The sequence below is a fragment of the Pollachius pollachius genome (genome assembly GCF_949987615.1).
Source record: "Pollachius pollachius genome assembly, chromosome: 18".
NCBI lineage: Eukaryota > Metazoa > Chordata > Actinopteri > Gadiformes > Gadidae > Pollachius > Pollachius pollachius.
In genome coordinates this window covers 3,221,743-3,247,169 of record NC_136951.1, presented here as the reverse complement: position 1 = coordinate 3,247,169, position 25,427 = coordinate 3,221,743, and the positions used below count along the sequence as shown (strand labels likewise).

The window sequence follows — 25,427 nt, the reverse complement described above, 5'->3', positions numbered from 1 at the left end:
AAAAAGCTCTGGTGCAACCAATTACCTTCAGAAGTCACATAATTAGTGAAATGATGTCTACCTGTGTGCAATCTATGTGTCACACGATCTGTCAGTACATATACACACATTTTTTGAAAGGCCCCAGAGGCTGCAACACCTAAACAAGAGGCACCACTAACCAAACACTGCCATGAAGACCTAGGAACTCTCCAAACAAGTCAGGGACAATGTTGTTGAGAGGTACAAGTCAGGGTTAGGTTATAAAAAAATATCCAAATCTTTGATGATCCCCAGGAGCACCATCAAATCTATCATAACCAAATGGAAAGAACATGGCACAACAGCAAACCTGCGAAGAGACGGCCGCCCACCAAAACTCACGGCCAGGGCAAGGAGGGCATTAATAAGAGAGGCAGCACAGAGACCTAAGGTAACCCTGGAGGACCTGCAGAGTTCCACAGCAGAGACTGGAGTATCTGTACATAGGACGACAATAAGCCGTACGCTCCATAGAGTTGGGCTTTATGGCAGAGTGGCCAGAAGAAAGCCATTACTTTCAGCAAAAAAACAAAATGGCACGTTTTGAGTTTGCGAAAAGGCATGTGGGAGACTCCCAAAATGTATGGAGGAAGGTGCTCTGGTCTGATGAGACTAAAATTGAACTTTTTGGCCATCAAAGAAAACGCTATGTCTGGCGCAAACCCAACACATCGCATCACCCAAAGAACACCATCCCCACAGTGAAACATGGTGGTGGCAGCATCATGCTGTGGGGATGTTTTTCAGCAGCCGGGACTGGGAAGCTGGTCAGAGTTGAGGGAAAGATGGATGGTGCTAAATACAGGGATGTTCTTGAGCAAAACCTGTACCACTCTGCGTGATTTGAGGCTAGGACGGAGGTTCACCTTCCAGCAGGACAATGACCCCAAACACACTGCAAAAGCAACACTTGAGTGGTTTAAGGGGAAACATGTAAATGTGTTGGAATGGCCTAGTCAAAGCCCAGACCTCAATCCAATAGAAAATCTGTGGTCAGACTTAAAGATTGCTGTTCACAAGCGCAAACCATCCAACTTGAAGGAGCTGGAGCAGTTTTGCAAGGAGGAATGGGCAAAAATCCCAGTGGTAAGATGTGGCAAGCTCATAGAGACTTATCCAAAGCAACTTAGAGCTGTGATCGCTGCAAAAGGTGGCTCTACAAAGTATTGACTTTAGGGGGGTGAATAGTTATGCACATTGACTTTTTCTGTCATTTTGTCCTATTTGTTGTTTGCTGCACAATAAAAAAAACAAAAACATCTTCAAAGTTGTAAGCATGTTCTGTAAATTAAATTATGCAAATCCTCAAACAATCCATGTTAATTCCAGGTTGTGAGGCAACAAAACACGAAAAATGCCAAGGGGGGTGAATACTTTTGCAAGGCACTGTATACCAACAAAGTCACCTGTGACACCTGGGTGACCCGAGAATGTCTATATATTCCGGAAGTCACCCGAGGATCTGTTCCAACTGGATCTTCTCGCGGAATCTGAGAAGTCTGAGTGACAGAGAACTCTGGCGGTCATCCGTAATTCATAGAACCGTAGTTACATACGGAACTATCATCCTATTTCATTCCTGCTGACCGGCCGCCAGAGGCGGTGCTTTAGCACTGGATGACTAATACCAAAAATGTCATGAAGAGTGCTCACCAATTAAGGGCTTGAAGCCGTCGACAAGACAGCCGTTGCACAGGATGAGGAGCAGCGACATTAACCCTGTAGAGTCGGGCAAACCTACATGATGAGGACCATGTAGCTGGGGAGCAAATGTCCTGAAGAGGAACCCCCTTCAAGGCAGGCCATGATGTAGCCATACACCTGGTAGAGTGACACCCCTGTGCTCTATATGCATTCAAGACCACATCCACAATCCAGTGGGAGGGTCTCTGTTTCGACAGGGCAGCCCCCTTTCTGCAGCCCCCGTAACAGACAAAGAGGTTATCCGTCTTACGTAAGCTGGTTGTCGCTTCAACATATGCCCTAGGCGCCCGCACCGGGCACAACAGGTCTGACATTCATTTGTCATTTGTGGTGAACGAATGTTATACGTTGTAAAATGATAGGCAAAATGTTATTATATTACTCACTCAGACCTTTTGTTACATTATCGACTGGGGTTTCCACATTATTGCTATGGGTTTAATTGCAACTAGAGGTTGCGAAAACTTTAGTATAATTGATCGTTAAAGTAAGTTTTTTCTTCGAAACTGACCAAGATTTTTCATTTGCCAAATGTTGATCCAATATGCAATAATCAGGGATAGTAAGTCATGCGCTGTTCAAAAGACAGGGCCCACTTTTCTTCTCTAAAGAAAGTGGGCCCGTATAGGCCTGAAACTCCCGGGCTTAAAATGGGTCCCACTCCGGCCCTGTACAGCGGTGTAGCACGGGGAACTTAAGACTTGATCACCGGTAGGTGTCTAGAGATTCATTTAAAACTTGATCACCGGTAGGAGACCAGAGTGCCTAGAGATTAACTAAAGTCTTGATCACGGTAGGAGTCAAGTTAGCAAGTTGGCAAATTGCATATTTGACACAAGGCATTGTAGGCCAGACAATGTCATGCATACCACAATGACTTCTTTCACCAGCAGCTCAGCTGGTTTTTGTATTACTGTCCATTTTTATAATATAAGCAGAACGTCATTACCTTGTTATGTATTCTGTCATTCCAAAATGATGAGCAGCTCTTGTCTCGCATCAGGCAGTACTGGAGCTGCTCTTGAGATGTCCCGAAATCAAGCCTCCTGCTTGTTCTCATCTCTTCTATCTCGTCTCCCGCGCTTCATTTTCTCATTGCCCGTTTTTACTTTGCATAAAAAAATAAAAGGAGTAATTGTTTGCGATTAATTACTGGTTAATTATATACGAGTAGTATGAGTGTGAGCCACTAGTAGCTCTTAACACTCTTTGAACCAAAAATAACACATTCAATAGACTCCACATCCAGTTCACCACAGTGCATTTCTTTGCCGTTATATTTATAGAAAAGATCTCCTGTCCTGGTTTTGTCAACAGACTTAAAACAATGCGAGCCATTTAAGATGACAAGAAGGGTTGGCCTACATAGTTGATCAGACATTCTTTAAAACTTCATTGTCACACCATACAGCACACATACAAAACTGAAAAGGTACTGTAACTGTACTTGTTTCTCTGGTCCCACAAAGTCTTCACTTGGCAGACCAAATGTCTCCCCCAGGCCATGACCACTACCATTAGTGACAAAGACACATGTATGACAGGGGTCAAGGGAAGAAGGGATTGATGTTAAGGTGGGACAGCTCTGCAGGGATGGCTTCTTCAAGACTTCATAGCTGAACAGAGAAGGCGTTGAGGCACGGCAGTTGTAAATGTTTTTATGGCCACCACACAATGCACAAGCCTATTTCACCCCACCCTCGTACCCAACACCAACATCCGGGGCTCTAGTCAGGAATTAGACCATCCCACTCTTTGATATGGGTCAAACGTTCAGTTCATGGACACAAAACGCTGATCTGATTATCTCTAGATGCACAATATCACAGATGATGATGGGACATGTTTACTATTATGTAGTATTCCCAAAATTTTATTATAGCTGATCATTTGGTGGCACTGTTGGTTCCATTGAACTAACCAAAAGGGTTTCACACGCGTTGCACGCTGTGGTAGTGGTCAGGAAGTCCAACTCCTGTCCTGAGTAGAGCCGCGCAGCGTGGGCAGAGTAGATAAGGGGGCAAAACAGCAAATGTAATACTATAATGCAATAATCTTTAGTGAAGCTTGGTCACAAACTATAGGTTATTCACTTTTCGATGATCTTATCGGTTATGGACCATGAGAGGCATGTTATTATCGGTTATTGAAAAATAATTAGTGTGCATCCTAATTGTCCTGGAGTATGAACTGGATGGGGGTTTTCTGGAGTATAACTTAGACTGGATGGGGTTGTCCTGGAGTATAGCTGCACACTGGATGGGGTTGAATCTGAATACAACATCAGACCGGCAAGAGTAAATATAGAAGCATGGTTTGAGTGGTTGGTTCATTCTATTGTTTCACATTTCATATAAATATGTGGCTAAGCTTATGCTTTTGTATTTAGGCTATGTTGTGCGTATTGACCCTACACACATATGAATTTAATACTAATTGTAGTTAATTTGTTCTGTGTTGAAGACCAAACAAATAAAGACTCACAGATTTGTGAGTCATTTTAATAATTATCGCAAGAGTATGCCTAAAGCTATTCTAAGCTATTTCAGCAGGAACTGTGACACAACTAATATGGACAAACTTCACAAGCAATATCACAAAGTAATAATTTACTTTTAATTATTAAAAGTTTGAAGAATAATTATTTGCCATCACATAAATGATGTCTAAATACCAAAAATAATAAAGGGCCCTGTTGCCATTCAGGAGAATCCTCAAAAGTATTCCAGCATAGGGAGTCCGATCTGGACCAGCCTTGGCACCTCTACACAACATCAATACACACGCATGGCTAACCATGTCATCATTCCAGTGGTTATGGATCTTGTGTTGTGTCCGATTAGGGTTCTGAGCCATGATCACGTGTTCTTTGGGGTCGCTCTGTCTATGCCCAATGAGAGCCTGCAACGTGCCTCCATCACCACATTGATACAACTGCTCTGACCCAGGGCTGAGCAGGAAGGCTTTACTAGTCATTTACTAACGCCACACACACTCATGCATACGTGTGTTTTCTCAGACACATTGTTAGGCCTGATTGATGTGGACGGTCGATGACTTTGACATAGGGTGGAAAAATCGAACATCCATATTCTCAACTGTAAACTATAGCAGGGGTCAGCAGACAGTAAGTCTGCAATTTATTTTTTTCAAAATGATTTGTTGGTTGGGCTAGAACATAAAGGCAAAAGCTAAGTTTCTTTACCCACTTGGAATTGTTGGTCCACAACCATATAAATAAAACATCAATGGTTTTAATACAAACATAATCTCGTAGACCTAAAAAAGGGGTGATCTTTGATGATGTATGTAAGTAAGTGCTGATATTATCCCATCTTGGCTTCTTGCTTTATAGCGCTATCGTTGGTGAAAGATTTTATTCTAGCACTCAACATTGAGTTTACCCTGAACAGGTCAAACTGCCATGTTCTTGTTCTTTACTGGAATTAAGAAGGAATTACAAGTATTTGTTTTGCAGCGCGAAGCTCGATAGTAGCAGTAGTACAGCCATCAGAGGCTACCCTAAAGCCTTTTCAAGGCTTTAGGACCCTTATTGTTGTGAGTCTTTTGTGAGTTGTTTTGTTTGCTATTTATGTTCCTCCTGATCACTGAACTGTTGTGGAATAAGGCAGATAATAGGATTTCGAAGTCGACATAGTGTCTATCTTCTCCTCAAGGGTTGACCTAGTCACCCAGCACTCAAGTTGAATCACCTCATTCTCTTAGTCTTGGCTTTCATTGTCGGTGGCCACTGGCCAGCATGAACGATACACAACACAAACAACTCTTTGTCATCTTTCCTGTAACACGGTTCCATAAAAGGCACCTGAGGCAGTGTTCAACAAGTAGAGATGTATTCGATCTTCACAATAAAAGATCAAGGATTGCTATTTCCATGAATAACAGCACAGCCTTTAAAACCTATTAATCGTTCCTGGTGACTGCCACTGGACTTCGCCTTCTAACATCCTCTACCAAACGGCGACCAGACCTCTGTTTAGCGGATGGTGTCATCCCCTCCATCTTGATGCTTAGTTACACCATCCCTTCTTACTTATTGAACATGTTTCCTTCACACACCTCTATGCTCTCATATGATAGATGTATATATGCTACACCAATTCCTCAATCCTCCTTTTATGTAAATCTTTTGTTTGAACGGCCCTTTTGCTGATGCGTTTGTGCTTGCAAAACACACGCTAAAGCTGCACACATGTATGTGAGCAGCTTTAGTATAGAATCATACGCATATGACTACTTTGCATCATCTGCATTGAAAAGCACGATAAAAACTGCTCATTAAGCTTGTTGAATGTAATGTAGAAAGTGCTGCCCAGTGCTTGACAGGGCAGCACATCTTTTGTGCTTCGTATTGGCCTACTCTCCAAATATGGCTGTGTAGCACAAGCATTGATAAGAGTTTACCCCGTGGATGAGAGTAAGCACACATACACACACGCACACACAGCCCTTACTTTGGAAAGTTCAGCAGGAGGTGACAGCTGTGTGTTATACTAAGCTCCAGCCCTCTCCCCATATATCTCTGTCTCTACGGGCTCCTGGCCGTACCCTGCCCTCTGATCTGAACCAGGTCCACTGGGCAGACCTGGACCAGCTGCGGTTTAACTGGACACCCTGATCCTCCAGACCTTAACCTCACAATACGATCTGTATTTATATCAGTGTTATCAGTAAGGTTATCGCTAAATCTGCATCATTGCGTCATATTGAACTAGGCATAAAGGCACAGTCAATGATTCTTCCTTTTTACCTATTTTCTCGTATTACCAGGGTTTTCTGCTCTCAACGATAACGTTATTACCTACACTATGAGTCCATGACATTTTTGTTGCAAATGTCGAAATTGTGCTTGAGGTACTTTTGGGAAGAAGTAGCTGGTTCATAGTTATAAACTCCTGAAGGAAAAGTTAATCAGCCATTATTCAGGGCTTCAGTTGTCACTGTTAGCCATAAGGACTTTAGCCAGGTGGGGACAGGCATAAAAAATACGACGAGGTCAAATAAACTGAAAACTACACCAAATGAAATGAAACCGAATTGCTGTTAAATTAATGATTTCCTAAAGTATAATATTAATCCTCAGCAACATTGTTATGATCAGGTGGGTTATCGGCACACCAGGCTATTAACAAAACAAAGTGTCATTTTCGCTTTATTTCTAGAAATGAGCTTATGTATTTATGGATCAGATTAAAATGCTCCATGGAGCTGTGTGTGAGAGAGCTCTCCAGAGCTTTGTTGTGTCGACAGCACTAGACTCCTTTTTTATTAAGGAACCCAAGGCAATGCGCAGCATTAAAAGTGTTTAAACTATTAAATACTTCTAATGACTCGCTCACTCCCGCCTGTGGTTTCACGCTGCATAGTTAAATGGAAACCCCTGTGATGCAACACACTTTTCCTTATTTGGTCATTTTTCCTCCCTTACTGAGCTCACCGTGCTTGTGTCTGTGGACTGTGAAGTGGAGCGGTTGTTCAACTGTTCAAGGGTTTATCATTCAGAATGTGCTTGAATGTTTGCGTAATGGCAATACCTACAGCTAGGCCCAAACCCACTGACGAACCCATGTTCATGTGTAGACGCACAACAACACTTACTGGGGCCGTGGCCAGCTGAATAGTTGTGTTTTGACTAACTGTGGGCTGTCTCTCTCTCTCTCTCTCTCTCTCTCTCTCTCTCTCTGTCTCTGTCTCTGTCTCTGTCTCTGTCTCTCTCTCTCTCTCTCTCTCTCTGTCTCAGTGTCTCTTGCCATGACTAGTTGCATTGAGTCATTGAGTTATTGCTTACCCATTGCAAAGAAATGAGCTCACTTTCCGAATTCTACCGTGGGCCACAGAAGGCAGGCCGTCTAAAGGAGGGAGGTGGACTGGCCGGCTCTCTTAGTGACTGGATTGACACGGGAGGGGAACTGCGAAGACACACTTTAACATTTGTATGATCAGCCTCTCTCATTGTCTCTCTCACCCATAAACCTTCCCTCATTCACTGGCTGCTGTCGCTTGCCTGCTCTCTCCTGCGTCAGGTAGCATTGTCAAAATGTTATTTCCAGAATAACTAAACATAACGCTTCCATAAACACACAGAACAGGAGAGCAGGTTTAGAACAACAAACTGCAGAACCGAGGCGGGTGTGTGTGCTGGTATGACTGATCTCCAATGAATCTGTTGGAGGATGGTGTGATGTACGATGCATCAGCTGTATCGATCTGCTGGTTGGCTCTCTGCCGATGTCACTGATGCTTAGCCTCCGGCCATGGAAACTAAGCCTGCTCTTGACTCTGCAGTGTGTTTCCTGTTTGTTGATTTGGAGGGGATGGTGGATTTGGTATTATTGGATGTTGGAGCCAGCTCTGTCCGCACCCCCTGTACTAATGCACGTGCAGTACAGCCTAACAGGGTCAGAGGGTGTAGAGGGCTTATTGGACTGCGATTGTTGAATATATGCGGAAGCACGCACAGGAACAGCTTTTGATCAACTCAACAAGTTTAGCCACATAGTGGGGGAGACGAGCCAAATCCACCTACATGCCTACTGCCACAGGTATTTGTAGCCCTAGGGTTTTGTTAATAACACGTCAAGTCGACGCTGCTGATGTTTCTCGGTGTGTCTGCAATTAAACACGGCGTCACTCTTGCAGGTTGCTGACTAGATAGTAAAAAGAAGAGCCTTATTCTAAAATGTATTTATACAGCTCTGAGGAAAGGATGGCTGCATGTCTTCTTCCATGCTCTTTGTTTGGTCTTAGATGTGTTGGTAATTCCAAGCTCTTTTCAGTCCACTTATCCTTTTTGTCCCTCCTTTGATGCAGTCTGTTGATGGGTTGCGACTGAGGGTTTCTTAGGATGTTGCAGGCCGAGTCAATGAGCAAATCTGTGGTTCACTCATGATATAATAAACGTACCAATAAACACTTAATGAACAGTTTAAAGTCAAAAGAGAGTGTTGTGAATAAAAAGCATGCAGTGATAATATGAAAATTATAGGCTGCTTAATCATGACCAACCAGCGGTACTATAATAGTTAGTGGTTGGTGATAGCTGACAAACCCTAACCCCTTGATGCTGCTAAAGGTGCATCAATGGTTGGTTCATATACTGCAGACTCTGATGATGACATATTGTAAAACAAACTGCAGCACAAATCACACCCTGTGTTTACCCTTAATGGAACCAGAACTGCGAACAATAAATTGCAGCCAATACACGTAGAACAATGCACCCAACAGCCTTTCCTTTTGAGAAGATGATGTATAGACTCTTCACTTCTTCCTGTGACATCAGCCGTCAGAGCAAACTGTGCAGACTGGCTGAAGGCAGAAAGTAGAGATAATAAAGTAGCCATAATTAAGTGCTTTGTTTTAAAGCCCAACAGGTTCCGGAGGGGAGAGGATGTTTATCTTATTGCTGGAAGAGGATGTTTTAATATTTCCTGAAAAGAGCAGAATCTCTGCCTTCTCAGGTTGTTTCTAAACAAGCCACTATTATGGAAGAAACAAAAGCTTAAGGTTTGGGCTAAAAATTGATTAAGACAGCAAGTAAAAAGAATAAAACATATTTTACCAGCTATTCTAGCTGGAATATTTATATTTAATTTTGGTGGATAGTATTGTGGCATACAGCTGCACTATATAAGTCTAATTAAAAGATGTAATGGAGGTTTACACACCGCTTTGATTTAAGTTGGGCTATATTCGTTTGCAAAACAAAATAGCTTGTTGAAATGGCATCGTAGAAATTCATACTCATAGTCACCATGCGTTTGTTTTTCCATATATCAAGGAGATCTTTTGGCATTCCAAGATATGTGTGAATCATTTTCCAAGACTAATTTGAAATCCAATCCAGATACGGACTGACGTACAAGTTGGCACAAACGATTCGTTCATCACTAGTAGTCATATTGCAAAGGAGATGCAAATCCCAGTGGCGCTGGGATGGTGCGCCCCAGTCAAACAGTTTTTTTAGTCTGGCCAGTATAGTATAATGGAAAAACAAGACATATCATTCTAGCTATATGTGTACTTTATTGCTTAATTTATTTGAAACAAATCTTCGGGTTGAATTTCCTAAATAACTAAGTTGAGATGTGATAATAAATTGCTTAATGAATTGAAAACTTGTGTAAAATTCTATCAGGCAACAATTCTGGCTGGTTAGTTACATTACAACATTAGTTGTGATGCAAGTTATTAAATAAAGTTAAATAATAAGGCCCCTTGTGCTATTGAGGGCTGACATCACAATAGAGCCATAACTTTGCCATGCAAATGGTTAAACAAATCTCTCTGACTATGCAAATCAGAAGTTGATGAAAGGTTCATGGTTGTTGGGTGCCTGATGTTGACAGTCGAATGACTTTGGCCGGCATCCTGCACAGCATGCAAAGATTTGTTTTTAGCCTCTGCAGGCCTTCGAAAGTCTTGAAGGATTTTGAGGGATGCAAAAACAAAGAACAGTGGATGAGCCCAAATGTAAGACACCTGGGCTAAAATGGGCAGCTTTTAGTAGCATGTTTAGTAGGCCCCTATGGAGTCTTCGATTAGATACACTTTAATCCCAAGCTATTCCCTGTGGATGCAGAGGTACGGGTCATTGAAGGATGAAGCGTCTTGTTCATGGCTGTCTGCAAACTGCAGACACCGGGAAACCAACCCGGTAGCTTCTGGTTGAGCGAGTAAAACCCTCTGGCCATGAGACACTCGTGTAACCCCCAGTACTCTCCCTCTTTCTGGTCCTCTCGAACACTGGGGCCATAACATGACAAACTCCCCTAGTCAGTTGGAGGTGCAATTCCAGTGAACTTGTCTGGTGTGTCTCAGCTGGTGTCTCGGCTGGTTATGTGTTTACTCGCTCCTGTGCAGGGCATTTATCTCTGCAGCCGTTTTGTGAAGCTCAGGGGGAATGATAATGGAAGAGGTAGCAGACAATGATGAATGGGTTGTTCTTTCATATCTTATTTTAATAGTGTGCTATTAATTTGAAATTACCAATACAAAATTATTTCACAAAGATAATTGATTTGATTGATATTGGAAGGGTTTATCGTCCATGAATTATGAATGTAATGTATCCTCTGGTATTTCTTACTTCTTGTCCACCCTCTGCGCCTGTATTTGTGTTATGGATCAATCACGGAACCTTTGGTCATCCCTTGTTCCTTTTGTGCCTTCCTCTTCTCCCCAGACTCCCAGCGGTCCCATCTCTCCTCCTTCACCATGAAGCTGATGGACAAGTTCCACTCTCCCAAAATCAAGAGGACCCCGTCCAAGAAGGGCAAGCTGCTGCAGCCCGAGCCAGCGGTCAAGAGTGCGGAGAAACCTGTCAACAAGGTATTAAAAGGCTTGTATTTGAGTGTGCTTTGCATCGTGTGTATAACATGGTTTAGTACTGTTAGTACAGTACTTGGAGTACTGTGGGGTAGAAGACCCAAATGTTCCCTGGCTATTCTCAGCGTTTTACCTTTTTAATAAAGGACGGTAGGTTTTCTGGCCTGTGCTTCGGGTAGGCTCTTACGCTCCTGTGTGTTGTGTGTGTGTGTGTGTGTGTGTGTGTGTGTGTGTGTGTGTGTGTGTGTGTGTGTGTGTGTGTGTGTGTGTGTGTGTGTGTGTGTGTGTGTGTGTGTGTGTGTGTGTGTGTGTGTCCCCTTCCTTGATGGTTCCCACACCGTCACACAGGCATTGTGACCACTGGCCGTATGAGACGGCAGGTGGCCGGACACATGACACCAATGGAACCTGGAGGTTTTGTGAATGGACTGTTGCTGTTGCTTTTAGTTGTTGCTTTAAAGCCCTTGCTTCAGTGTGACCATCTCCTGATACATGGAGAAGACATTGCCCGCTTAAAGGCTCCTGGTGCAGTAAACGTGTGATTCTGTGTCACGCTACTTGGTGAATAGATGATTAATGGATGGTGGGATGAGAATTTGGGGCTCATTCAGACCAAATTAGGCTTTGCAGCAATTAGCGCAGACTGCTGCGGTGATGAGGGGGTGTCACTTCATGGCCCGTTTGTTCGACATCATGTTGTGAACTACAACCCCCCCCTCACGGGTTGTACAGCTCTGGAGAGGATGACACGGCCGCCATCCACCTCTCGTCTAACAAGGTTGTCCTTGCCGTTGGGGGAGACTTCCAGTCTTAACGCCGGCTGACGTGATTGGCCACTGCAGCGTGACTTCGGGTTGGGTTTCTCCAGAAGTTGATTCTGTTTAAACTTTCCGTCGCAAGCCGAATGCGATTTTTGTTTTTTCTTCCAACCCCAGCGGCCTGCTCCGCCGCAGCTCGAACGTGCAAACCCTCTCAGATGAGTGGGGTTAGCAGGGGTCTGAAGGAGCCCTTAGCATTAGCATGGAGCTCTGCTATTAAAGCATGACTTCTACCATAATAGCACCTTGTTAAGTTTTCCTCTGGAGCCATCGGCCTCATGCTTCAATCAGGCTGAAAGCAGCATGGTCTCCACCTCGGTTCATTTGAAGCTCAGATGGCATGGTGTGTGTTTCACCATTGTGACTGAATCAAGCTGCTTCATATCACCCAGAATACACCTTGTTATCAAAGTGGAAAGCACTAGTTAGCATTCAAGGCATGTCCTGTCCTCGAGCCAAATCTCTGCGAGAAGAATATAAAGAGGAATAAACACAATTTACAGCTCTGCGTTGGCCTGTATATGGCAATACTGATACAAGATTCAACCCCAACTTGCTCGTCTATTTTTGGGTAGTAATTGTTTCTTCATTGTGCCAAGTGTATAATTCGAGTTGTCATAGGGGATAATACGTTTCTCAAAGCTGTTATGAAAATGCCCTTTGTATGGAAATGTGACCATAATTGACCTTCACGCGCTTCATATTCAATATATTTTATTCTGTGTCTTACCTTTGTTACTTTAACTCTTTTGTGATCATCATTGCTACTGTGTGTATTAGTAGAACTTGGGACAACAGTATGCTGCACAGTGTTACCAGATTGGGTGGGAAGTCTGGCCTAATCTGGCAACACTGACAGTGCACATTCCATAATACAACACTGACCGTTCCAAAGGCTGTTGTGGAGCAGCCAGCCTGTGCACCTCTTCCCCAACAGGCCCTTCTGTAACGTGCAACCCTCTTCTTTGCAGAAGGTGAGCCGACTGGAGGAGCAGGAGAAGGACGTGGTGAGTGCCCTGCGCTACTTCAAGACCATCGTGGACAAGATGGTGGTGGAGAAGAAGGTGCTGGAGATGCTTCCCGGGTCGGCCAGCAAGGTCCTGGAAGCCATCCTGCCTCTGGTGCAGGCGGAGGCCCGGACCCAGCACAGGTGACCCTCTCCCCTCCTTGTTCTGTCTGACCCTGTGTGTTCAGTCAACCCTGTTCTTCTCCCTCTATCTCAAAGTCCCAGATAACATATGATTAAAAATCATAAAATGTTCCCAAATATACCAAGTTGAGGTTGATATTAACCGTAAAGGGAAGTTGAAGGGGATATTTAATTACATTTGTGTGCCGCCTGTGCTCTTATCTCTCTAGGGGTTGATAGGCGTGGCGGTTATATGATAATTAGCTTGTTTGTTTGTCATGCCTTGGTCAATCTGATGCAAACTCACTTGTTTCTCACAGATGTTGCTGAGGGCAAGGTTATTGGATTCATGAGGCTCTGCTCGCTGTTCTCGTCTCTCTGCTCTGTAGGCTTGGTTTCTACATACTTACTAGAGACTGTTCATTCCAATTAAAGAGCAACATTCCCATTTCCATTGTGCACAAGCACAAAAAGCGGTGTTTATATCCCCTGTATTAGTTCAATCTTTACCATTGAAGCATCTACTTACAGTTCGGTTTTTATTTTAGGCATATAAAGCACGTTTGATCAGACTGCAAGTGAAGACCTTGACATTAAGCTTTCAAATTTACTTGCCCTATAGCAAAACATACTTTCCCAAAATGGAAAATGTAGGCCTAGTGAGAAAATGTATAAAACCAACAAGTATTTGTTGAATTATAATTTATTCAAATACAAAACATAACAATTATGGCTGCAAAGCTGTCTAACCAGCTAGCCCAACAGAAGGAACACTAGGGCCTCACAATTCATTAATTAATCCATTCATATAGGGCCTACTACTGCAATCAGAATGACATCATTTATTTTAATAGATTTTTGGTGAATGTTTCAAACTATTTATTGCATCCTGATTCGCTATAATGCAAAATGATCAGCAAATAATCACCTGTAGTAACAGCCCACCATTGGCAACTACTACAGCAATCAGAATGACAAAATGTATTTTTATTGATTTGTGGTGATTTCTTTCCTGAAACAATTACACGTGAAGTCTGTGAGGTGTCATTTCTAGACAGACCCTAAAACAGATAGCAGCCAGAAAGTAGATTTAAGTGCTGTTCTCGCACAGATATCGATAGCAACATGTCGTTTTGATTTTTGACGATACGGTGTCCTAACTGTCCTCAACATACTACACCTGTAGTGTAGTGAAATTGTGTTGATGAATCCGATTGTGGGGTTGTCAAAACCGCAATCGGTTAATTTTACCCGCTGTCAAGACGGACCCACGGAAACTTCCTTTACCTTTTTGTTTCATATCCGGTCCGCGTCTAATATTCAGGTGTCTTTATTTACTTATTTCCGTTACATTTACCTGGCACTTGGCCAGTTTTCGGAGGCTGAAGGAACGTATCGAAACTGACTCTTCTTTTTCTTCTATTCCGTATGCGGCGGTTGGCTATACGGAAGTGACTGAACACAAATTATTGTTATGATTGTTATTCTCCTGTTTTACCGAAAACCGACGCACAGCGCTGTTGAAAGTTCCGCTTTCGCGATATAGGAGGACGTTTACTTTGTAGGCATATGTAGTGTATTTCAAAAAAAAAAAATCACTTGCCCGAACGGGCAACTCCATGTCACATTTAAACTGCCCGATCACAGAGTTCATCTGCCCCGGGCAAGCAGGCAACCGTTAATTTCGAGGCCTGTACTTATAACACCAACAATATCAGGAACCTGTATGCATCCTTTGTTTGAAAGAGGTCTGAGAAGCTATTAAAGGGTGTGTGATGCAGGGTAAACCTACATCCAAGTCTCTTTCTCTGCTTCCTCATTGTACTTTGACTCCCTAGTTGTGTGTGGAGTTGGTAGAGGGGACGCCATTGGACCAGTCATTTCTTGTGATTGGCCAGTCTTGTGGGACAATGGAACAAGTAATGTCTTGTGACTGGTCAGCCTTTTTGTAGCACCATTGGTTTGGTGAGGTGACTATAAAAAGTGATGAAATAATCCTTCCGTTTACCCCCAGGTCCAGAGATTTATCGATTGATACATAAATATAAAAAAATATGTACTTGATACAAAATCACGGATTTGGGTTATCTAGGACTTTATCTGATTTCACAGTTTCAGAAAAAACCCTAAAAATATATATATTATTATAATTACAACTATTCTCCTTCCTAAATGAAGGTATATACGATCTGAGTATGAAATATTTAAATTAAATGGTGCAAAATGAGATGTTATCTTTTGGTTTTGCAGCGACTATACATAGTTGAGATGTGATACGATATGATCAGAGTAAACTCAACACCCTGCTAGTATTCCTGGAAGTGTCACACAGTGTAGTCGGGTATTTCCCCAGTTCAATGTTTAACCTGACTATACTGCTCTCACTCATTTGTTTGTCTTACACTTCTTCCTCACCATGTAGTAGAATACACTGACTTGGTTGATTGGACTCTAACTCCCTCGCTCTCCCATGCCCTCGCTCTCTCCCTCTCCGTTGCTCTCCCTCTGACTCTCCCTCGCTCTCTCTTTCTCTGTTTGAGTTTGGACGTGTTGGAACCTCTCTCCCTTTTCTTCCCTTTTGTCTCTGCAACGTCAAAATCAGCCTTCTCTGGCATGAAGGCCAGAGATGTGGGTGTGTTTTCCCCTTCCTGTCCTGTATTTAGCAGTGGTTGATGTAGTAGGGTTGAAGTGCTACTACAGTGGTTGAGAGCTATCTAGAAGGGGCTTGGCTCGGCTTGGCCTTGGCTCCTGGAGTCACAAAGACATCCCAAATCATGTAGTAGAACGGCTGATAACTTTCTTTGGAAAAACCCAGGTGTTTCGGACTTTGGCCTCTGAGCTAGCATGTCAATTCCCGACCGTCCATTGACTACTACTAATAGTAACTAAATGCATGTATATTAATAGTTGTTGTCCTATTTGTTAAATCTAATGAAGATGCGGAACAATTAAAGTCAATTTACACTTTGCTGTTGCCGCCTTTGACAATGGCTGACCAAGAAACTGAGTCCATACTGGGAGTCTCACCAAAGAGCTAATTTGCCTTAGTGTTGTGTGTATTGATTTTTGGTTTGCTCCTATATATCAGTTATATTATTCATGGGTCCTATAATGTTTTATTAACTGCCCTTTAAATATTTAAAAGTTTGTTAAGGGCTTATTTTCAGAAGAAGAAGAGCGTATTTGGCATGGTATTGAGCATTCCCTATCCTTTACTATCAGTCTCTTAACTCCTCCCCAACTGGAGCCTCCTTCCTGTACCAGCGTTGTTCTGCGGGGCTGGAATGGGGTGCCGTGTCGGGGCAGGAACGGCGCGGTGAATGTGCCTTGGCGTGTGGAGACAGGCACCAGGGACACACCCTGCAGCCAGCGGTCCTCCAGCACTATTGACTAGAGCAGCGGCACCTCCAGCACACCTCCTTTGTCCTGATAAGCATTCTTTAGTTCAGCACCAGACTGGGCTGGTCCCTGCTCTTGCTCAGGGCCCCACCAAAGGGTTTCCTTGTCTACTTGTTTTGTTGACCAGGTTGACCCTGCTCAAGAGGTGGATGTTACCTGGTTATCCAGTGCCGTCTTCCTGGTGTTCTTTATTATTTATAGTTATTAGATATATATGGCAAAGTTGGTTTAGGTCATCTTTGTAATGTTTTTTTTTTTTTTATTAATTCCCCTTTTCTCCAAACACTCATACTCATACACACACTCACACTCACACTCACACACATACTCATTCACTCATACTCATACTTATACACATACTCACACGCATACTCATGCACTCATACTCATACTCATGCACACACTCACACTCACTGACATACTCATTCACTCATACTCATACTTATACACACACTCACACACATACTCATTCACTCTTACTTATATACACACACTCTCCAGTTCGGCGCTGTCCTCGTGTCACAACCGAGTGTACCAGAGTCTGGCCAACCTCATCCGCTGGTCCGACCAGGTGATGCTGGACGGCATCGACCTGGAGGACAAGGAGAACGTGGTGGCCGTCACCACCGTCATCAAGGCGGTGCTGGACGGAGTCAAGGTGAGTCCCCTCCCATCACCTAACCCGCTGCCTACCCCCTACCTGCTCATCAAAGAAATGTACTAGTTCAAAACAACTCTACGTCCTCCGCCAATGAGAAATGTTTCATTTCACGCACCTTTGATTGGCTCGGGAATCTGTCTTGCCAGTCAACTTTGCCTGGGGCCCTCCCTTACATGACCGTTGTATGTGTGCATATGTCGTGTGATCAGGAGCTGGTCAAACTGACCATCGAGAAACAGGAGCAGCCCTCGCCCACCACCCCCAACAAACCAGTCCCCCCCGCCCCCACGGCAGAGAGGTGAGTCCACGCCGGGGCCCTTTGCAACGCACTGGTGTGCCTCAGACATCCGCACACATTCGGACAGGCGTGTCTGTTCATCCTTCTGTCTGTTCATCCTTCTGTCTGTTCATCCTTCTGTCTGTTCATCCCTGTTTGTCCCTCCAGCAGCGCGTCATCCGAGGTGTCCCTGACGGACCAGGAACCTGAGGTCACCATCCAGTCCCCCGCCCCGGAGACGCCTTCAGAGGCTGCGTCTGATGCACCCGACGACGACGTGGCCCCGCCCAAACCCCCCCTCCCTGAGGCCAAGATGGCGGAGCTGAGGTGAGAAGCATGTGCAACTCTAGCCAAGAGGAATGTGGGGATTAATACACTCTAATCCTGTTGTTCTTTAGATGTATTTATAGGTTTGTGTTCATTGGAATTATTGCAACATATTTAAATGGTTGGTTTGTTTGTTTGTTTTTCGGGCAGGTGTGGTAAAAAAGTGTTGCCTCGTATGTTACCGAATCATTTAAGCTAAGGTCAACGCTGAGATGCTTATTTTCTTCTCGTAATGCGATCTTGGATTTCCTCCATTTCAATGCATCTTTCTTAGATGTAGATATTAACAACTAATCACAAATGTAAACATTTTGATTGAGTCTGTAAGATATGTGTGGAAATAAAACCATGATGACATGCATGACTAGTGTTTGAGTATCAGGTGGATTCAATGATCTATGTCTGATCCAGTTAAGTAAGAAAATGTGGTCATGCAGGGTGTAACAGTCAGCGTTTTCTCCCCACCTGAGTGAGCCAACGCTCACTAACGGCGCGTTTCCACCGGTGGGTGCGCTTCGGCCCAGCACGCCTTGGCCCAGTAGTGAAGGTGCGGTTTGGCCCAGCTCAGTTACGGCTCGCGTTTCCACCGCCGACAGTACCCTTATGGTAGGGCAGGGTTTAAGCCGGATGGCGATGGCCGCGGCAGCTACGTTAGCATCATGACCTCATAGCAGCCTGACACAGTGTAGCCTGCTAATAAATCCAAGGAAAAAGAAGACCGTGCACAATGAACAAAGAGCAACAATGTTGGATGTCCAAGAAGGACGGCAAACTTTTGTGCGACACTTTCTTAAATAAACAAAGCTTTCGCTGTCGTCCCAAAATACCTTGCGGGTAATGTGTTTGTTTGTTATTATCCCCCTGTCGCACGGAAGTGACGATGCTCGACCAATCAACGGACGGCGTGTGTAGCTCAAATTAGTTGGCACCATTTCTGAACCCCGCCCACTTTTGGCTGTGGAAACGCGAACCGTGCCGCACCTATTCATTCCGAACCGAACCGCCCTTGCCGGTGGAAACACGCCATTACAGTTCCAGGTTGTCTTATTGATATGCTATATCTTTCTGGTCTGAATTGTGATCAAACAATATTTGCTATCTAGGCATCTTAAAATTCATGATCTCTATTCCATCCCCTTGTTCGCTCTCTGTGGTCATCTGCTGGCTTTTCATAGCCTACAGTACAGAATTCACACATGATGATAAGATCATGCGTGATGATTATGAATTTGTTCATACATGACACAAGATTTAGATGTAAAGTTAGTGTTTTCCTGCGTTCCAGCCTGATCTGGTGGTCTGTGCTCCTCTCTTCCTCCCTCTGCTCTGTCTGTGTCTGGGATTGTTGTCTCTGTCTGGGGTTGTTGTCTCTGTCTGGGGTTGTTGTCTGTGTCTGGGGTTGTCTGTGTCTGACCACAGAGCTCAGCTGAGTGCTGACGCTGGCCAGAGGAGGTCCACACAGAAGGAGAAGTATGTGGGCCAATGGGATCACACCTTTCCATCGTGACCAGTCATACTGCCCTCATCAAAAAGTCCTGCCCCCCCCCCCCCCCCCCCAACAAATCCAGCCTTTTGATTTGATGAGCGTGCTTTGACCTGCATGTTTGATTGGCCCCCCAATGTGATGCCTTACCTCATCCAATCAGAAGAGAAGACCAGTTCAGTGCATGAGTGTGTTCTTTGTTTCCCGACTGATCTTTATGTCATGGCAAATGATGTTACGCGGAATGAACTTGACTGCAGAAGTTTGATACGCAAGAAATGTTTTTTTTTTTTTTTTTCTCGGACGCTAACACAGGCCATACACATCCCGTCGTAACCCGTGTCCAAGAGATGTTATGTGTGTGTGCGTGTCCATGTGTAAGTGTGCACACATGTCTGGTTTGTTTGGGCCTGCATTCCGTCCCATGGGATTGTGAGGATGCTGGTGTTTTAAGGCTTCCAGGCCTGATGTTATGTGACGGCTCTCTTTCCCCAGTCCCCCGCCCGCCCTGCCTCCTAAGAAGCGTCAGTCGGCCCCGTCGCCCACCAGGGTGGCGGTGGTGGCTCCCATGAGCCGCGGCTCCAGTCTTCCCTGCAGTGTACACAGACAGGTAACACATAAGCATCCATTCGAGGTCATGTGGTAGGAGGATATTGTATTCGTGAAGAAGAAAAGTTATTTTGGGTCAGCTGAATGAACATTCATTTCACTTTTTTTTTTTTTTATTATACAGGAAAGTACTAAAGGTAACAAAGTTACAATTTGAAACTGGCCTGATTCAGTATAAAGCTTATTTCCAGCAGGTTCCATTCATGACAACGTTTTAACGAAAGGCATATGTCCTTGATGTAATCTTGAGAAAGCGTTGCATAATGTCATTTTGCTGGAATGTGAGTGCAATCCTGGAGTACGGTTGCCTTCTCAGTGTGTTCAAAAGGGTTTTCAGCCACCCAACTCATGCTTACCCCCATATTCATTCAATTGGTGAAGCATTCCCCATCTGTTTCACCATTCTTTAATTCGAGCCAATCCATGCGTGGCCTGAGAACAATTACTGAAACTGCTTGCTCATGAGCAAAGCGACCGGCACTCCACCTATCCCTTTCCCTCATTGGAATACAATGTCTTTGAGGGCTTATATGGGTTCTTTTTTGGTATATTTTCAATATATGACCTATGGACATGATAATGCAGTGGCTAAGGTGGTCAACTCTTTTGTGACTGTCCTCGACCTCTCAGTAGGCATCTAAAACGCCCTGTTAGTCAAGTTGAAATGTCCGTTCAGATGAAAGCATCTACTAAAGGACCATGGCTCAATGAGAACGGGTGCTGAAAGGTGTTGCTGCGGACCAGACGTGGGTGTTTGGACAGTGTTGTGATGTTCCTCTTGTTCCCGTACAGCCGCACGACTACGAGCAGGAGTTCCTCCAGAGGCGCTTCTCGGGGGGCAGCCAGTCGTACGGCGGCGAGTCCCCGCGCCTCTCGCCCTGCAGCAGCATGGGCAAGCTCAGCAAGTCGGAGGAGCAGCTGTCCTCCCTGGAGCAGGACAGCGGGCAGTGCTCCCGCAACACCAGCTGTGAGACGCTCGGTAGGACACGCCCCCAGGACGATGAGTGGACCGGCTGGTCCTTGAGTACATTCAAAAGTATAATCACAACAACATCGGAAATAGGCCCTGTGCAATACCCTGTCTGTCACTGTTAATGGACAATATGGCTTTAATGTGTCCCGAAGTTGGACTCTGATAGGATAAGGGGGAAATGTCTTTGAATTTCTAATTTAGTAGTTGAGAGTAATAATAACTTTGCTTAATTTTTGGCCTTGATTATTTACAAACAATGTTTGGCAATGTTACTGACGATATAAATACATATCCCAACACTTGAGTTAAATCAATTTGATGATCCCTTGAGTTCTTTCAGTGGCTGTACATTGTCCCGCCTCTCTCTCCCAGACAACACAGAGACCTACGACCCGGACTACGACTTCCTCCACCAGGACCTGTCGGCCGCCGGGGACCCCCTGGCCCAGGTCCCGACGGGCGGCTGCCTCAGCCCCCTCCCCGAGTCCCACAACGAGTCCTCCTCCTCCCCCGTCCCGGGACAGCACCCCACGCACCCCCGCTTCAGTGCCCCACCCCCGCAGCACACGCCCGAGTACTGGACCCCGCAGGCCGCCAAGAACAACCCGCTGGCCCGCATCAGCGCGCCGCCCGCCCTGCCCCAGAAGAAGCGGCGCAGCGCCCAGGCCTCGCCCCACCCCGACGGGATGGGGGCGCGGCTGCTGTACGAACGCTACCCCTCGCAGTACGACAACCTGTCGGAGGAGGAGCTGAACCCCACGCCGCCCTTCCCCCTCTTCTCGCCCATCTCGCCCATGCCCCAGAGCAACGGAGGGGCCTTCGTGGCGCAGTACCTGGCCAGCGAGAACGGCGACCGCCCCTCCAGCCCCCCGCCGCTGCCCGAGAAGAAGAGCAAACACAGTGAGTCGAGGGAGGAGGACGGAATGAAGAGCTCTAGTGTGGGGAGTGTTAAAGGAAGCATGGCACCATTCAAAGGGAGTGAGCCATTGCCAAGTCATTTCTGGTCATTTTGAGCATTTAATGTTCATTAAAGGGCAGCTCACTCTGTGAATAGAGGCAGGAAGTGAACCCCCGGATGTTCTACAATGGGCTCTCTAGGCCCGGGCAGAGGGCACCGTGAGCTCACTTCCTGTCCACGCCCGGATCACATTATTGCCTCTGCTCGCGTACATGTCATCTCATTCACTTGCATACACATGCCAAAAATAGAAGGTGGTTCCCCTACTATGATCTCAACCCATTAGTTGCATTTTAATCATTTTTTTTTATCTTAAGTTCTATTTAGCGTAGTGTAGAACCGACATGGGCGATCCGAGCCAGAGACCTCATTGCAAACGGTGATGTCAACCAAAGCGGTGATGTCATGGGAGCCCATGAGCCCAGCTGAAGCTCATTCCTCCTCCGCCCTTCCTTCCTCCCTCCAGTCCTCCAGTACATGCAGTTTGTGGAGGACTACTCGGAGCCGCAGCCCTCCGTCTTCTACAAGATGCCGCAGAGCGAGAGCATCTACGAGCAGCGCAACAAGCGCTTCCAGGAGGTGTGCGGCTTCAACGACTCGTTCAGCAGCACCGACTCGGTGCACGAGCCCGTGCTGCCGCCCGCCCTGCCCCCCAAGCAGAGGCAGCTGGTAAGAGCTCACACGCACAGGGACACCACCAGACATCGTATGGAGACTCTCTTCAGTACAAAAAGATGTATGAGATGTATCCATGAAAGGGCTGGTTTAGGTCATCCTGATGACGGGGTTCATCACAGCTGTGACGCGTGACCTGTTCTAGTGTCAATTAAATACCAGTTAGCGTGTTTTGTTCCTGGCGCATCGATTCTGTGAGTTAAAGTTGAACCCTACGGATCAGGGTTTTTTTTCTCTCGTTCCGGGGGAGAGAGAGAAAGACAGATGGTGTGTTCGAGATGCCTCGTACACCACCCACACAAGTTGCTCTTGTGACGTAATTTGCTGGCATGTTGCACCTATGGTGTTCCCGTTTGTCTTTGTGGGCATAAATACACAACGAGTCGGTCATCTGTCAGAATCCTGAGATATGACTACCGAAAGGGGCCGTGCCTTGGTGAAATGACGCAAGAAAGCTGGGAGATTTCCTACTGCAACTCATGCGGGTGGTGTACGAGGCATCTCGGGCCTTTGTACGCTTAATTTACTCCCAAGTAAGGAAGAACGGAAAAGATCGATTGAATGGCTTGCAAAACTGCAATTCCACTAGCGTCCTTGTCAAAAAAACAAAGTTCTTCACTCCTTCTCTCTTATGGTGTTATTTATCTCCCCCTTGTTTAATCTCTCTCTCTGTGTGCACATCTGTCCGTCGTGTGTTGATAATCAGCTGTCGTCTGAGGCGATACGGCTGGCTCTTATCGGGCCCCCGCATTCAGCACTCCTCTTAATCTGGGCTCTTGGTCGAGCTAATTGATCAGATGGTGGTCAGGCTGATTCAGTGGTCCCAGAGGTGGGAGAGAGGAACACACACATATCCACAGAGGGAGAGATGAACACACACATCCACAGAGGGAGAGATGAACACACGCACACACATCCACAGTGGGAGAGATGAACACACGCACACACATCCACAGTGGGAGAGATAAACACACGCACACACATCCACAGTGGGAGAGATGAACACACACACATCCACAGAGGGAGAGATGAACACACACACACGCATCCACAGTGGGAGAGATGAACACACACACATCCACAGTTGGAGAGATGGGAGATGTTGGCTTTTTAACCGGTAACGTGCAGTGATGTTGACATTATTGCCATGGACAGACGAGGCAAGAAAACACATTTGTAGTTTTGTCCTGAAGAGGAGGTGAATGAAGCCTGGTCATGAAGCACCCTCTGCCATCCCTGCTGTGGACGTACAGGGCTACTGTCACTTTTGATCCTCAGACAGTGAATATATATACAGTTTATATATGTATATTTAAAAATCTGTTGCCGCTGTAAGCCTAATCTGGCCTCATGTTTGGAGCCTGATGAGCTGGTGGGCCCAGCAGAATAAGCCTGTTTGCCTCCTCCTTAAATCCATGTACCAGGCTTACACGCTTTGGCAACTTTATACAGGGCTGTTTTTTCCTCCCTCAAAGTAATTTCATCTGCTGCTGCTGGTGTGTGTGTGTGTGTGTGTGTGTGTGTGTGTGTGTGTGTGTGTGTGTGTGTGTGTGTGTGTGCGCTCAGAGTTTGATCGTAAGTTGGCCTCGTTTCTATAATGACTCAGAGTTGTAAGAGGGCTTAGAGGAGAGACCGCCACATCAAATAAATATGACCTGTGGAGATCACTTGATTTTGGGGTGATTGTGTCGCTCCAGGAACAGAGTGCTTCTTAACAGAATAACACTTGTATTCACACTGTTAACCACTTCAACAACAACAGTCATTTAATGGAGTCTTTTACTGGCTGCCTCTTTCAGCTTTTCTCCAACACGCCTTTCTAACCATATTTGCTGCTGAACTTTTGATGAAATGGACTCAGTTAACTTCCTTTATACTGGCATTATCTAGCTATCTTGAGTGTCTTCATGTCTGAACTCCAGACAACGTCCAGAGTATCAGGTCAGGACAGCGGGTCGGAAAGAGAGGGCCCGGAGAGAGAGGGCCCGGGGAGAGAGGGGCCGGAGAGAGAGGGCCCAGAGAGAGAGGGCCCAGAGAGAGAGGACCCTGGGGAGAGAGAGGGCCCGGAGAGAGAGGGCCCGGAGAGAGAGGGCCCGGGGAGAGAGGGCCCGGGGAGAGAGGGCCCGGGGAGAGAGGGCCCGGGGAGAGAGGGCCCAGAGAGAGAGGGCCCAGGGAGAGAGAGGACCCGGAGAGAGAGGGCCCAGGGAGAGAGAGGGCCCGGAGAGAGAGGGCCCAGAGAGAGAGGGCCCTGGAGAGAGAGGACCCTGGAGAGAGAGGGCCCTGGGGAGAGAGAGGGCCTTGGGGAGAGAGGGCCCTGGGGTGAGAGGGCCCTGGGGAGAGAGAGGGCCTTGGGGAGAGAGGGCCCTGGGGTGAGAGGGCCCTGGGGAGAGAGAGGGCCCAGAGAGAGAGGGCCCAGAGAGAGAGGACCCTGGGGAGAGAGAGGGCCCGGAGAGAGAGGGCCCGGGGAGAGAGGGCCCGGAGAGAGAGGGCCCGGGGAGAGAGGGCCCGGGGAGAGAGGGCCCGGGGAGAGAGGGCCCAGGGAGAGAGAGGGCCCTGGAGAGAGAGGACCCTGGGGTGAGAGGGCCCTGGGGAGAGAGAGGGCCCTGGGGTGAGAGGGCCCTGGGGAGAGAGAGGGCCCTGGGGAGAGAGAGGGCCCGGGGAGAGAGGGCCCGGGGAGAGAGAGGGCCCGGAGAGAGAGGGCCCGGGGAGAGAGGGCCCGGGGAGAGAGAGGGCCCGGAGAGAGAGGACCCGGGGAGAGAGGGCCCGGGGAGAGAGGGCCCGGAGAGAGAGGGCCCAGAGAGAGAGGGCCCGGGGAGAGAGGGCCCGGAGAGAGAGGGCCCAGAGAGAGAGGGCCCGGGGAGAGAGGGCCCTGGAGAGAGAGGACCCTGGAGAGAGAGGGCCCTGGGGAGAGAGAGGGCCTTGGGGAGAGAGGGCCCTGGGGAGAGAGGGCCCTGGGGAGAGAGGGCCCTGGGGTGAGAGGGCCCTGGGGAGAGAGAGGGCCCTGGGGAGAGAGAGGGCCCGGGGAGAGAGAGGGCCCGGGGAGAT

At 46.5% G+C, this 25,427-nt stretch overlaps 1 protein-coding gene across 3 annotated transcripts in view; it reads left to right on the top strand.

The window, feature by feature from the left end:
* rapgef1b (Rap guanine nucleotide exchange factor (GEF) 1b) overlaps window positions 1-25,427 on the top strand; it is a 47,472-nt gene that overhangs the window by 9,693 nt on the left and 12,352 nt on the right. For 2 of the 3 annotated variants that reach the window (XM_079755836.1, XM_079755834.1), the window contains exons 2-10: window positions 10,931-11,076; window positions 12,863-13,041; window positions 16,921-17,077; window positions 17,290-17,378; window positions 17,526-17,684; window positions 19,663-19,777; window positions 20,569-20,755; window positions 21,122-21,649; window positions 22,174-22,376. In XM_079755836.1, coding sequence (XP_079611962.1) covers window positions 10,931-11,076; window positions 12,863-13,041; window positions 16,921-17,077; window positions 17,290-17,378; window positions 17,526-17,684; window positions 19,663-19,777; window positions 20,569-20,755; window positions 21,122-21,649; window positions 22,174-22,376 — 1,763 coding nt within the window. The remainder of the gene's footprint in view (window positions 1-10,930; window positions 11,077-12,862; window positions 13,042-16,920; window positions 17,078-17,289; window positions 17,379-17,525; window positions 17,685-19,662; window positions 19,778-20,568; window positions 20,756-21,121; window positions 21,650-22,173; window positions 22,377-25,427) is intronic. The other variant, XM_079755835.1, reaches the window with a different exon arrangement.